The sequence below is a fragment of the Pipra filicauda genome, unplaced genomic scaffold, assembly GCF_003945595.2.
Source record: "Pipra filicauda isolate LSUMZ 115617 unplaced genomic scaffold, ASM394559v2 scaffold100_size2392355_pilon, whole genome shotgun sequence".
Taxonomy (NCBI): domain Eukaryota; kingdom Metazoa; phylum Chordata; class Aves; order Passeriformes; family Pipridae; genus Pipra; species Pipra filicauda.
The window spans coordinates 101,779-114,225 of NW_024103441.1; the positions used below are offsets into that span (position 1 = coordinate 101,779).

Sequence of the window (12,447 nt, forward strand, 5' to 3'; positions counted from 1 at the left end):
AAGGATGTTTCATAACTGTTTTGATGGTACTTTACCCAAACTTCAGACATTTCTGACTGGCCAAGGAGCGCAGGACACGCACACCACTGCTCTACCAGGCTGGCAGAGCTCCTTCCAGTCATGCTGGATATACACCCACCAAAAAGCCTGCAGGGTCTGAGTATGCTCAGGCTGTGAATTCACCTTCCTGCCACTGGGACTGTGCCAGCATAAAGATTTTTTTTTTTCCAGTCTCTGGAAAGGTGGCATTGCCCAGCCCATCTGCACTGGGATGGTTCCCCTACAATATGGCTTTTGCTCCTGACCTGGATGGGGGTCCCAGACCCCACTGTGCTACCCCAAACACACCCCAGACCCCCATCTCGTCCCCTTGGGCTCAGAGACCTCGGTGTTGCCGTCCCTCCATGCTCAGGCAGGAGCAGGGGAGGCGAGGGGTGGAGAGGGGAGGGCAGGGGCAGCACTCACTGGCCACGGGAGGTGTGCACCAGCAGCGTGATGAGGGTGGAGGTGGCAGGGCAGACGCAGTTCAGTGCCAGCATGGCGTATTTGCACTCCTCTTCACAGACAACGTGATCTGAAAGGCAGAGGGGACTGTCACAGCAGGGAGGGGGACGGATGGTTTCCCTGGCTGGCAGTGCCTGGGGATGTGGTAATTTTGGGGTGGTGTTGGGGACGGGGTGTTTCCTCCTCCTGCCAATCCAGGAGGGCTTTCAGCTGATCACCAGCTGGGGCACAGCCCCTCCAACTCACCTGCAAACTTGACATGAAATTTGTTTTCTGGCTTTAAGATCTGAACATAGAGGGGACAGTTTGGAGCGAAGTCTTTGACAGCCCAGGCCCTCAGGATGGTCTGGTGGTCCTGGCCAAGGAGAAGAGCAACAAGAGCTACTTGGCTGATGGTTTATTCTCCCTGATGCTTCTACACCTGATGAATTGCAAAATACCCACCACCCTGGAGAAGTACAGTAAGGGCTCCTCCAGCACCCACTGCTAACAGGGGATAACTGTGCCCCAAAACCCAGCATTGATGGGAAACCAGGACAGCAGAAGAAAGGTGAGCCCACAGGGGGTCAGCCACCACTGTACTGCTGCATGTCCCTGTGCCATCCCTGTGCCATCCCCGAGGCTCTCCATGGCACTCAACCCCATCCTCTTGTCCCAGCTGCCTTCCAGTACCCTCCTGTGCTGGGTAGAGGTGAGATGCACCCATCACCCCAGTCCCCACTGCCTGGGACACGAACTGTCTCAGACTGTGCCATCCCCTGTCCGGGCTCACCGCCGCGGTCCGGTCCACCTCGTTCCGGCTGCTGAGGATGAAACAGGCTTCTCCATTGTCCATCCTGCAAAGAGACAGCAGTGACCCCATGAACTGCGTTGGCCCACAAAGCTGGGCACTGCCTGTACCAGCCAGGGCGCTGCCAGCCCCCTCCCAGCCCCCAGAGAAGGGACACCCTCATTGCACATCTGGGGTGACCTCACTGGGGACCCTCCTCTGGGGTGCCAGGACCTGCAGGCAGCTCAACAGCGTGGCAGGACCGGCCTCGCCGGGGGTGTGCAGGGCTGCTCACTTGGCTCTCATGAGGTCCTGGTCCTTCAGTGCAGAGCCCTGGAGGTAGATCACTCGCTGCGACCACAGAGGGATCTGCAGGACCCGCCGCACCTGGATGTCCATCTCTGTTGGGCAAAGGATCACCACGTAGTAATCCTGGAAGAGAGAGGCCGGTGTGGGTCAATGGGCCCCCAGCCCAGAGAGGCCGCGAGCCCAGCACCGTGGGACAGCACGCCTGGTCCTCACCTGCAGGCGTGGGTGGGCATAGAACTCATTGAGGAAGTCCATGAGGAGATCGATCTTGAGGGAGCTGACACAGAGCACGACGTGTTTCTCCGTCTGGGCGCGGTGCCGGCTGTAGTTGCCGCCCGACTTCTGCCGCTCCATCCACAGGTAGACGAGCTCCTCGAACTGCAAGCGGAGGCAGAGAGCTGATGTCCCCGTCGGCAGGGCTGCCCCGGGGCAGGCTCTGCGTGCCTGTCCCTTCTCAGCCACGCAGGTCTAACCTGGAGCGGCAGCACGACCAGGGCGACGCAGATCATGATGACGACGAGGAGCTGGGAAGGCCAGATCTTTGGTGTCACATCTCCGTAGCCCACGGTGGAAAAGGTGACGATGCAGAAATAGAAGGACTTGAAGAGGGAGAGCTTCTCACCCGCTCTTTCTAAATGCTGGATGCCACAGGTCCTGCAGGGAGAAAGCCCCATCACAGCCCAGGAGACAGGGCAGCACAACCCCAACAAACCTGCAGCTCCAAGTCATCCTGCTAAACACAAGTGTCACCTCAGTCTTGCTGGACCAGAATTGTAGCCTCACCAAGAAACACATCCATGGCCCCAGCAGCAGGAGATGCCACGGGCCAGGGGCACTGCTGAGCTCCGAGATGGCATTAGTCACCCACATCAGAGCACCATCTTTATTGCCAAAACCTCATGAGCCTGAAAGCTTCATTTCCTCTCCGTTTAGCAACTTAATGGTGTAATATGCCTCAAATCCAAGCCAAGGGAGCCAGGGGAAGATTCAAAGCCTAATTTAGAGCTAAGTAGCCAGTGATGAGCACTGCACCCCCCACCCCAAAGGAATGGCCTTGTTGTTGGAAGCACAGGGTAAAAGGCCCAGTTAATTAACAGGAGCCCCAGTGGCCTATTACACAGAGCTGGGGGGGGAGGAAGAGCGTGGTGAGAGCCAGCGAGTGTGATGGGTTCTGGTCAATGAGCCGTCACACATCAGAGCCCACGTCCCTGTGGGAAGCTGCTGTCCCTGCTCTGAAACTCCTATCACCCTCTGAGAACACATCCTCACACACGCCTGCTGAAAAGTTTCTGTTTAAACCATAGACTTAGGGAGGATAATTAGTTTGGTTTAGAACCTCCCTCCCAGTGTTCAGGGCGCTGGGAGCGAAGCAAGGCAGGGAGGGGTCAGCCCTGCCATCACCCCGGGATGGGCACAGCTGGTCTCCCTGGATGAGGAAGGGGATTCAGTGAAATGAAGAGCAACACTCACCCCGTGAAAACGAGACACAGGAGGGTGCAGATCAGAATGAGCACCTGGTTAAACATCGCGGACTGGGTCCTTTGGATGGCTCGGTGCAGGTCGTTCTGGGGAGAGAGGAGAGGGCTGACCCTGGCTCAGAGAGGCTGGAGGTACAAACTCCTCCAAGTGCCAGCTGTTCTCTTGTTGGCTCCAGCAGTGCCCCCCCAGATGAAGGTCAGGCCAGTATTTGGCCCTTGGAAAGGGATGCACATTCCCATGAGCAGGTCTGGGATCTGCTGCCCGGAGAGGCAGCTCGAGTGGGCACGTGGGAATGGCTGAAATACCTCATCCCTGGCCATCCCTGTCAACATGCAGCTCCTGCTGCTCCTCCGCAGCAGGTCACAGCCTGGCATTCCCAGCTGGCAAAGCCTCACCTCTCACCAGCCCAGCACAGCTGCACACACTGAGCACTGAAACCTCCCCAGAGCTGGGGGTATCCAAGAGCTCCCCTTCCAATCCCACTGCCCTCCACATCCCTGAGGAGCTGGACAAAAGGGGTCACTCACAATCATGTTCTCCAGGGCGTACTTGGCCAGCCAGCAGTTCAGAAACACGGGAATGAACAAATTCCGCAGAGGAGGCCAGAATATCTACAAAAGCAAGAGTTGTTTGCAGAAAAATCCATGCTCTTTAAAAAAATAAAGCTATAAACAGCCAATTCAAGCCCCTTCTGGAAGGATCCATCTCCAAGCTGAGCAGAGGCCAAACACAGCCCTGCTCCCCTGGCTGCACCAGAGTAGCTGAAAAGGGAGAATGGATTTTGGGATAAGGCTCCAGAGAAAGTCATTATATTGTAAAATATTGAAGGAAAAACTTCCTGGCAGCTTTAAATGCTACTTGGCCAGACATCCATTTTTCTTTATTTCACCTCCAGAACTACAGCACTTTAACTCTACTTAGAGCTGCTCTCAAATGTCACCGGGAAACACTCACCGTGATAATAAACGGCACCGTGTTGATCATCTCAAGGATGAAGGAAATGCGAAAAATCTGCTCCCAGATGTTCCCCTGAGGAATTAGAAACAAATAAGAATTAAACAAGCTTAAAACCTTCCCAAAGGACAATTAAAACGCTCCCTCTCTGCCACAGACCCTGCTATAGATGAGGGAAATATGCTTCAGGAACCAGGAAGATGCTCTGGTTTGCCTGCGGGAGAGATGCAGTGGTGGTGGCAGGCACACTGAGGTCAGGAAACATTCCCAAACCCTCCAGTCCTCTCCACAGCCACCACATCCCTCTCTCTTTCACTGTTGCTGGGGGACAACAACGCTTCATGCAAGGAAGGAGAGTGAGAGTGCCTGTTACAAATCACTGGCACTCAAACCAGGGGGGTGACGCAGGGTCTGAGTCTCTTCTGCCAACTCTCCCCGGGTCCCTGAGAAGATGCCATTTGTTAAGGTCACTTTTTTTTGGCTTTTTTAAGGGGCTTTGGTCCAAAGGAGTCAGCTTGTTCCTCTCCCTGTCTGGCTTGGAGCAGTGCCCACGGAGGCAGCAGAGCTCAGCACAGGCAGGAGTCACGCTGCTGAGTTCAGCTCGAGCTCCTCAGCCTTAGGAATCTCGGTGTGTGTCAGTCTGACCTCCCTTAAAAACACGTGTAAAACAGGTCTGAATTTAAGGGAAAGCAGAAAAGGAAGATATTCTGCTCTGCACAACACTTATCCAGGAGCCCGAGGGGGAATGAGAAAGGAAAACAGGCGGAGCCAGCGCTGAGACAGCGCCGAGACAAACATCCTCCTGGGACACTCCAGCTTCAGGCAGCTCAAAACAGGAGAAATGAATTCATGCCAGGGGGGCAGAGCCAGGCTGTGCATCACTACCCCCTGCCTCCCTGGGCACTCACCTTGTAGCTGAGATAGATGAGCAGCATGGTCTCCAGAAAGCTGATGAGAGCGATGCTGACCTGCAGGGACACAGGGAAAGGCTCTGGGGGCTCTCTCCGGGCTCTGTCAGTCCATCAGAGCTCACAGATCCCCCCTTCCCCGTGCCAAGGGGAGCCCCTGGGTATCACAGGTGGGGCAGAGCTCCAAGCCCAGCTCCTCTGTGCTCCCCCCCAGCCATGCCAAGGGCTGGGTGCTCACCTGCACAGCCCACAGCGGTGTTTTTCTGTCCACCCAGAAGATGTGTGACCTGCAAAGAAAATCCCAAAGGGATCTAAGCTGTAGCTCAGCCACCAGTGTCGTTACCCCCCACTGAATGCAAACCCAAGGGCACTGGTGCAGGACCAGCACAGGTACTGGTGCTCCCTACTGCCCAGTTTGCTCAAGCAGCCTCTGCACTGGGAATAAGGCATTCCCAAGGGTGCAGCCACAGGCTTTTGTCCATGGATTTGATTCTGGCATGATGCTCCACATCCCTTGAGCAGCCCCACAACCAAGAAATGGCCACAGGCAGCTGCCAGCAGCAGCCACCTCCATCCCTGCATTCCCACACCCTGGCAGGGCCAGACCCCAGCACTGGAGCAGCTCTGACTCACCAGTTTATGTTTGTGGACTGGTTAAATGCTGTGTAATTCTGCTTTTCACATTCCCAGCTAGGAGAGAAAGAGCAAGGAAAAGCAGTCAGGAACAGGGATGTTGGGATAGACCCCCCCCAGGCCCACGTGGTGCCCTCATCGCTGGGTGCTGATGCTGGGGGAGGCATCAGGACAACACTTCCATGGATCCAAACACACTGATTCCCATAGCCAGGGCTTTCCACAGGAGTCTGTCTCACCCAGGCAGCCTTGAGCATCTTATTACTGGAGAATAAAACCCCTCAGGTAGCTAAACTCATACCAGAGATGCTGTGGAACACCAATATTCCTGAGGTACGGCACTCCCTGGCACAGCGTGGAACACGGGGAACTGGGAATTACCAGGTTACAATTAGCAAAAGCTGCTGAGCTTCAGCTTCTGGGACAAGGCAGAGCATCCTGCCAGGCAGCAGCACTGAGCCAAGCTCTCCCTGCCTTGCTGTGAGGGATGTGTTCCCGCTGGCCAGCCTTTATTCTGTCACACACCCTCAGGAAAAGTGGAATTCCCTGAGCTGCAGCTGCACTAAACCTTTCAAGGATGAGCATCCGTGTCCTGCTTCGTTCTCACGGGTTTGGAAGCACTTTTGGAATGTGCAGGTGCACTGGTAGCCTGCAGCCTTTACACAGAGAAAATCAAACTGCCAATTGTCCAAGCTCTTGGAAAAAAAAGCACAATAGTTTGTGAGCTAAACAAAGCAAGGACATATTAAAAATAGGCTTATACTGAAACCCGGAGTAAAGCTGATGTATGGAATCATCTGTCACCTCAAGGACCTAAACAGCACAATGTATTTCCCTCCCAAATGCTTAAATGGGATTTAATGTAGAAGTATTCAAGGGCATCAGTGTTCAGAAACTATTTGCATGGTGATGCACTCGAGTCGTGAGCTCTTGCCTGTGTCTGAAGGCCACGGTGCCCCCCTGGCCAAGCCAGACAGCACTTGGAAATGAATGTGACCTGAATTCTTCCCCCATCCTCTCCCTGTGCTCTGGTCAGGGCTAGTGAGTGCCCACACACCCATCCATGGGATTTGAGCAGGGAGCAAAGCCCTCCAGCCTGGGAAGATTGGCTAAACCACCAATTCAAAGAGCTGGAGCGAGGAAAAACCATCTCCACACCTGCTGTGAGCAGCTGCCACTGCCCTCACCCCCAGCCTGCCCAGGGGCACTCACCAGCCTATGCCCTCCTCGGGGTTGTCGAGCAGGACACGGACGATGTACAGGAGGCACGTGAGCAGCTTCAGGGAGAAGTTGAAGAGCCGGATCCTCAGGCCTGGGGTGGAGGGGAGCATGGAATGGGGCAGGCAGCGTTACTGGGCACCCCAAGCCCCCTGGGCACCCCAGGCACCCTCTGCATCCTGGGTGCTCCATGCACACCCCGGGCAGTCCCCCACAGCACCACCCCTGTAGCTTCCCACAGGCTTTGCACAGCCCCACCCACCACAGGACCCCTCGGAGCCCCAGGGCAGCACAGGAGTGTTGGTCATGCCTTGCCCAGGGCTCTTCGTGTCCTCCCCCGTGCCAGACACACAGGAGCCGAATACAGAAATAAATAACGATGAGTCAGCTCCTCGCTGACCCCAATAGATGTGAGAGACGAATGAGGAGCTGCTGGAGTGTGCCCCCCTCATTAGCAGGCATCCATTAAAAAGCACCAGACCAGAGCTCACCACGCTGCAACCAGCTTGGAGGAGCAGGGACAGAGAGCAAAAACTGCTGCTTTATCCACTCTCCCTCCCCAGCCAGTTCATCGGGTCGTTACTCAAATTACAAGTGAGAAATTCATCACATTTTCATTAAAAACTTCCCCGTGGGCACCCTGTTGTGCTGGGCTCCAGCTTTTTAACAAGACAACAGGATGCAGGGAGAAAAAAAGAAAATGTGAATTTCTAAATTAACGAGCAGGCTCCCTCCAGACAGCTAATGATATCTCGGAGAAAGAAAATAAAAACACCATTAGTCAAGTGGAGGCTAATCCGGGTGGCTGGAGCAGGAGTGGGTAGCTCACGGCCTGCCCTGGTTGTCCCCACGGCCTCAGGGAAGCACATGGGGACACTCACTCCCTGATGGGGACCTTTGCTCTCTGATATCCACAGGCAGCTCCGGGCACCCACCCTGCTCCCAACCAGTTTGTCCGGCTGATTCCTGTGCTGAGGCTGTTCCCAGGGAGCAAAGGTGGCAGGAGGCATCCCATCCTCCTCGTGCAACCACGACCCCCAAACCAAGTTGGCCAACACCCAACAGAAAGGCCAAGAGGCAGCAGCAGCCCCGGGCTGGGGACACAACGGGGACACGGCCACCAGCAGATGGCAATGGCTTCTCATCCCACAGGACTGGCTCGGGCAGGGTTTGGTTTCCCCCAGAACACACACACTCCATGCACAGAGCACTCACTGGATCGCTGGTTTTTGATGAAGAAGAGCTTCAGCCGCTCCTTGAAGGTGTTTTCATTCACGTAGAACTCGACCTGCACCCTGCGGGGAGAGCGCCCGGAGGAGCCCGTCAGTGGGGTGGCAGAACAGCAGCCCCCAGGAGCCCTGTCCCCCCATCCCAGCTGAGGGACCACCTTTACAGCCCACAGACAACCCTGGACTCAGCCCCAGGCTCCCAGCTGCTCCCACAGTACCGAACCACCAGTACCACCAGTACCACCAATATGCAATACATCAATGACTGTCAAAGCAGCAGGTTTGACCCACAGGGCCAGGTCTGCTTCGGGCTGAGGGCTTTGCTTTCATTCCCACACAACCAGCTGACATCAGACCTACAAACTTCTCCTTCCACACACACTTTACAGTGTCCAAAACTTCTCAGAGAAGTAGTGGCCTTGGAGCAGCTTCCCCTAGCAGCTTCCCCTAGCAGCTTCCCCTAGCAGCTCCAACCCCCACAGCTGCAGCAGAGCAGGGGCTGGCAAGGGAAACGTCCCCAGTACTGCCCTGGCTCTGCCTGGGTAGGAAAAACATTCAGCATCAAAGCTGTTAAAAATCAATTCAGCTCTGAAAGGAGAAAATTTCCCTTTGTTGCTAAGATACCACATTTGGTCATTCCAGAAAAACCCAGGAGCTGACAATCAACTCCAAACATCACTTGGCATCTGGAGCCACTGGTGACTCGTGGCACAGGGACGAGGCACTGGGACAAGAGTCACCTGCCAGGGCACTTCACAGGAACCAGCAGTGAGGAGCCACATTTCTGGCGAATCCAAAAATGTCCCATCCACTGCTGTGACCACCACGGGCAGTGTCCCTTCATCGGCTTCTCCTGCCTCCACCCCTGACCCCCACCCACAGCCCTCCCACCAGTCCTGCATTCCAGGTGGATGGGAGAAAACCTCACCAAGGCTGGAGGTTCCTCCCCATGGATGTCAGCAGGGGCTGGGATCAAGCCCACCCAGATGAAGGGTGTGTGGGCAAAACCAGCCCCAGCTCAGCTCATCTGTCGTCACCTCCCCTGGTACTTTATAAACACCTGCAGCCCTTTGCAAACCCACTGGTGACCCCGGGCAGGTTATAAATCACACTGGTCCTGCCAAGTGCCAGCAAAACAGGATCAGTTCCTCCTGCTCAGCTTCAGACTGAGCAAGACAAAGTCTGCTCATTATTAGTTCAGCCCATAATGGAGTTAAGTGCCATGAATTAGCCTCTTCCCCCGTTCACTGTATTCAACAAGTCCCTTAAGTAAGTGCTACTGTTATTACTCATTTTTTAACTCCACGGAAGAGCTCATCAAGACCTCATTAATCAGGCCTATCTCCCAGGCAAGGCACAGATCAGGGTGAGCAAGTTCCCTGTGGCAGTCATTAAACTGCCCAGGTTATTCTGTCGGGGCACACGTGGTGCCAGCTCCGGCCAAGCGTGTCCCTGGCACGGCCACCGGGTCGGGATTTATTGGGAAGCAGCTGCTCCTCACTCTGACACAGAGGGATAAACAAATATTCACTGAGCATTAACACCCAGCTGGTTGGGAGGCAAATTAGGAAGGGGGTTTATGAGCCCCCTCACCCTGGGCCCCACACCAGGCAGCCCGAGAGGCAGGAGGGTGGTCAGAGGGGTTTTCCACCGAACCTGGTGTTTGTTCACCATGAGAAGGGAACAAGGAGGTGGGTGGGCAAGGACAGACCCCACTGCAGGGAGAGAGCAGGAGAATTTACGGGCCCTGGCTCTCCAGCACGATGCCTCAGGAGCAAAGAGCTTTAAGGCAGACCTTCAGAAACCCGGCTCTAACACGTCAAAATTAATCGTTTCCAAAGCCAGGCTCGGCAAATAATTTTTCAGTGCCAGGGTATAAATCATCTGCCACGACTGCTCACAACACTGCACACAAGCTAATTGCTCCTTCTCCATATTAAAAATGCCCAGGAAATGCTGGGAACTGGCTTTCAGCTTGGACAAGAGCGCTGAGCACCCCATTCATCAGAGTCCCTCAGGATTAAGCGCCTTGAGGAGACGGAGACTTCAGGGAGCACGATTCCTCTCCCAGACATTCGTCTCTGTATCAAAGAAACAAACAGCAATATAAATCTCTGTCTCCAGCCAGATGGTTCACTGATCTATAGCTCTGCAGCCCACCTCGAGATGATGGATATAATTGCTGGTGGATAAAAGAACTAAATGATTAGATCTAACTTTTCAAGACAAAGTAGCCCATGTATTCATCCATCCTCATGGCTGCAGGAGGGAGAACACTGGGAAAGCAACTCAAGTAGGTCTCAGGAAGGGGAGGGAAAGGGGTGTTTATCACTGAAAAAGAATAAGGCAATAAAAGAATGTAGAAAGAACATGTTCCTGTGCAGATAATCTGCCCTCCCTGTGAGCTGGGCTGAGCCCCTGGAGCTGTATGGGGGTCCCACTCCGGCACTGGCACCTGCTCTGCAGCCAACACCCCACTGGCCCAGGGCAGAGTGAGGGATGGCTTTCACCAGGCAGCTGCACCATCCAAGAATATCAAAGCTCCTACTCCCTTCCCAGCTGAGGGAAGGAGGTGATATCATGTAAAACGTACCCTTTAATTTCACTGTCAAGAATTAACTTGAAATAAAAAATCAAGCGAAACTCTGACTGCGTTGCCACCCCAAAACATACCGTGAGGGCTCTGCCTTCCCTGCAGCTCAGACAGGATGGTCTGTTCAAGTTGCCCCCTCCCTGCTGCCATGGCTGGGCACCCCCCCACTGGGAGCATCCTTCCCACTGCCCCAGCATCCATCCCACTGGCCAAGCACCCCTGCTGCCAGTCAAGCATCCTTCCCACTGGGAGCGACTTCCCCACTGGGAGCAACCTCCCCACTGCCCAAGTATCCCTCCCACTGAGACCATCCTTCCCACTGGCCAAGCATCCCACCAGGACCATCCTTCCCACTGGCCAAGCATCCCTCCTGCCAGTCAAACATCCCTCCCTCCAGCCAAACATCCTTCCCACTGCGAGCATCCCTCCCTCTGCCCAGGCAGGGTGGTGCCAGCCCAGCCCAGCCAGCTCCAAGGGTCACCAGCAGTGATCCACTCTGCAGGCAGGGAGAGGCAGCACAGCACACCTCTGCCCCCCTCTCTCCCCCCCCTGAACCCCCCTGGGGCCGTGTGGATAACGATCCCAGCACAAGTTTAGCTATAAACCCTGTGCTTGGAAGTGTAATTACTGCTATTATGCACTTCATAATGCCTGAGCGAGTTCATTCTCCTCACTCCGTTATTTACTGTACTTTATTAATCTAAGATTAGAGGCAATTTGTTGTAAGATGATGAGTTCCCAAAAAAGACACAATAGTTTGTTCGGAAAAGTGCAGGATGAAAGACCAGGACGAGCACATCCCACCCCACTGGCATTAAAATAGACACTGAGGAGCACAGCCCTGGCTCTGCACCTGTACCCTCCCCAGGGAGCTGGGACAAACACAGTTCTCTTAAAAAAGAGGGAAATACAAAAAACAGCAGCCCAGCTGCAGCCCCCCATGTGGGCAGTGCAGCAGGGACAGGGGTGGGTGGAGATGCCCCCCCAAAATCTGCATTCCCAGGGCACTTACATGGGCAGTCGGGCACAGGCAGCTCTCTCCGATCCCCACGGCATGTGGCAACTGCTGGGCTTGGCCTGAAAGCTGAGACATCTCTCCCTCCCAGTCCAAAATCCAGCTCCAAAATCCACCAGCCAGTCAAGGGAAGGAACTGCCAGCTCTGCCCCAGCACCTGCCCCAAGCCACACTGCCCCTTTCTGAAGGACTTGGGTGCCCCACGTTGTTTTTGCTGTGTTTTATAAGACACCTCTTGCCATGAGAAACGTGGCTTCAAATAAATATTCCCCTTGACAGGAAAGAAAAAATCTTAGTTTTTTGCTTCTTGTCCTCACACTTCAGCTGGGTGGGAAATGCTGTTTCCAACAGAATCCTAGAATGGTTTGAGTTGGAAGGGACCTTAAAGCTCATCCCATTCCAACCACCTGCCATGGGCAGGGACACCTTCCACTAGATTAGGTTGCTCCAAACCTCATCCAACCTGGGACAATTTCTTGTCCCAGGAAATTTCTCAAGAAATTTCCCCCATCCTGTAGCAGGATGCAAATGAGACTCTTCAGAGATTTCTTGGGGGATTAAAAGAATAAACAAACCAACCAGCAAAATCCTAGAAATCTCTGCAATACTCTGCCAAGGCAGTGCAGTCCCAAGTGAGCCCCTGCTCTGGCTCAGCCTATAGGACAGCTCTGCATCCTCTGCGCAAATCCACCTGGATCAAATACAGCAGAAACATTGCTGTGGCCAAGTCTGGAATTAGGGAACTGTGCTGCTGGCCCAGGGGGGCTCCCCAGAGACTGTGCCAGGCACAGCTCGGGGCAGAGGAAGGTGAGGAGCAGGGCTGGAAGCTCAGGGCT

At 54.6% G+C, this 12,447-nt stretch overlaps 1 protein-coding gene across 3 annotated transcripts in view; it reads right to left on the bottom strand.

Annotated features, from left to right (window-relative positions):
- The window catches only part of KCNT1 (potassium sodium-activated channel subfamily T member 1), a 78,397-nt gene that overhangs the window by 12,959 nt on the left and 52,991 nt on the right, over window positions 1-12,447 (bottom strand). For all 3 annotated transcript variants that reach the window (XM_039379358.1, XM_039379399.1, XM_039379431.1), the window contains exons 3-16: window positions 7,990-8,069; window positions 6,769-6,868; window positions 5,557-5,613; window positions 5,162-5,210; window positions 4,924-4,983; window positions 4,016-4,090; window positions 3,589-3,672; window positions 3,053-3,147; window positions 2,056-2,236; window positions 1,796-1,960; window positions 1,569-1,705; window positions 1,277-1,340; window positions 751-859; window positions 466-574 (exon numbers count right to left, since the gene is read on the bottom strand). In XM_039379358.1, coding sequence (XP_039235292.1) covers window positions 466-574; window positions 751-859; window positions 1,277-1,340; window positions 1,569-1,705; window positions 1,796-1,960; window positions 2,056-2,236; window positions 3,053-3,147; window positions 3,589-3,672; window positions 4,016-4,090; window positions 4,924-4,983; window positions 5,162-5,210; window positions 5,557-5,613; window positions 6,769-6,868; window positions 7,990-8,069 — 1,365 coding nt within the window. The remainder of the gene's footprint in view (window positions 1-465; window positions 575-750; window positions 860-1,276; window positions 1,341-1,568; window positions 1,706-1,795; window positions 1,961-2,055; window positions 2,237-3,052; window positions 3,148-3,588; window positions 3,673-4,015; window positions 4,091-4,923; window positions 4,984-5,161; window positions 5,211-5,556; window positions 5,614-6,768; window positions 6,869-7,989; window positions 8,070-12,447) is intronic.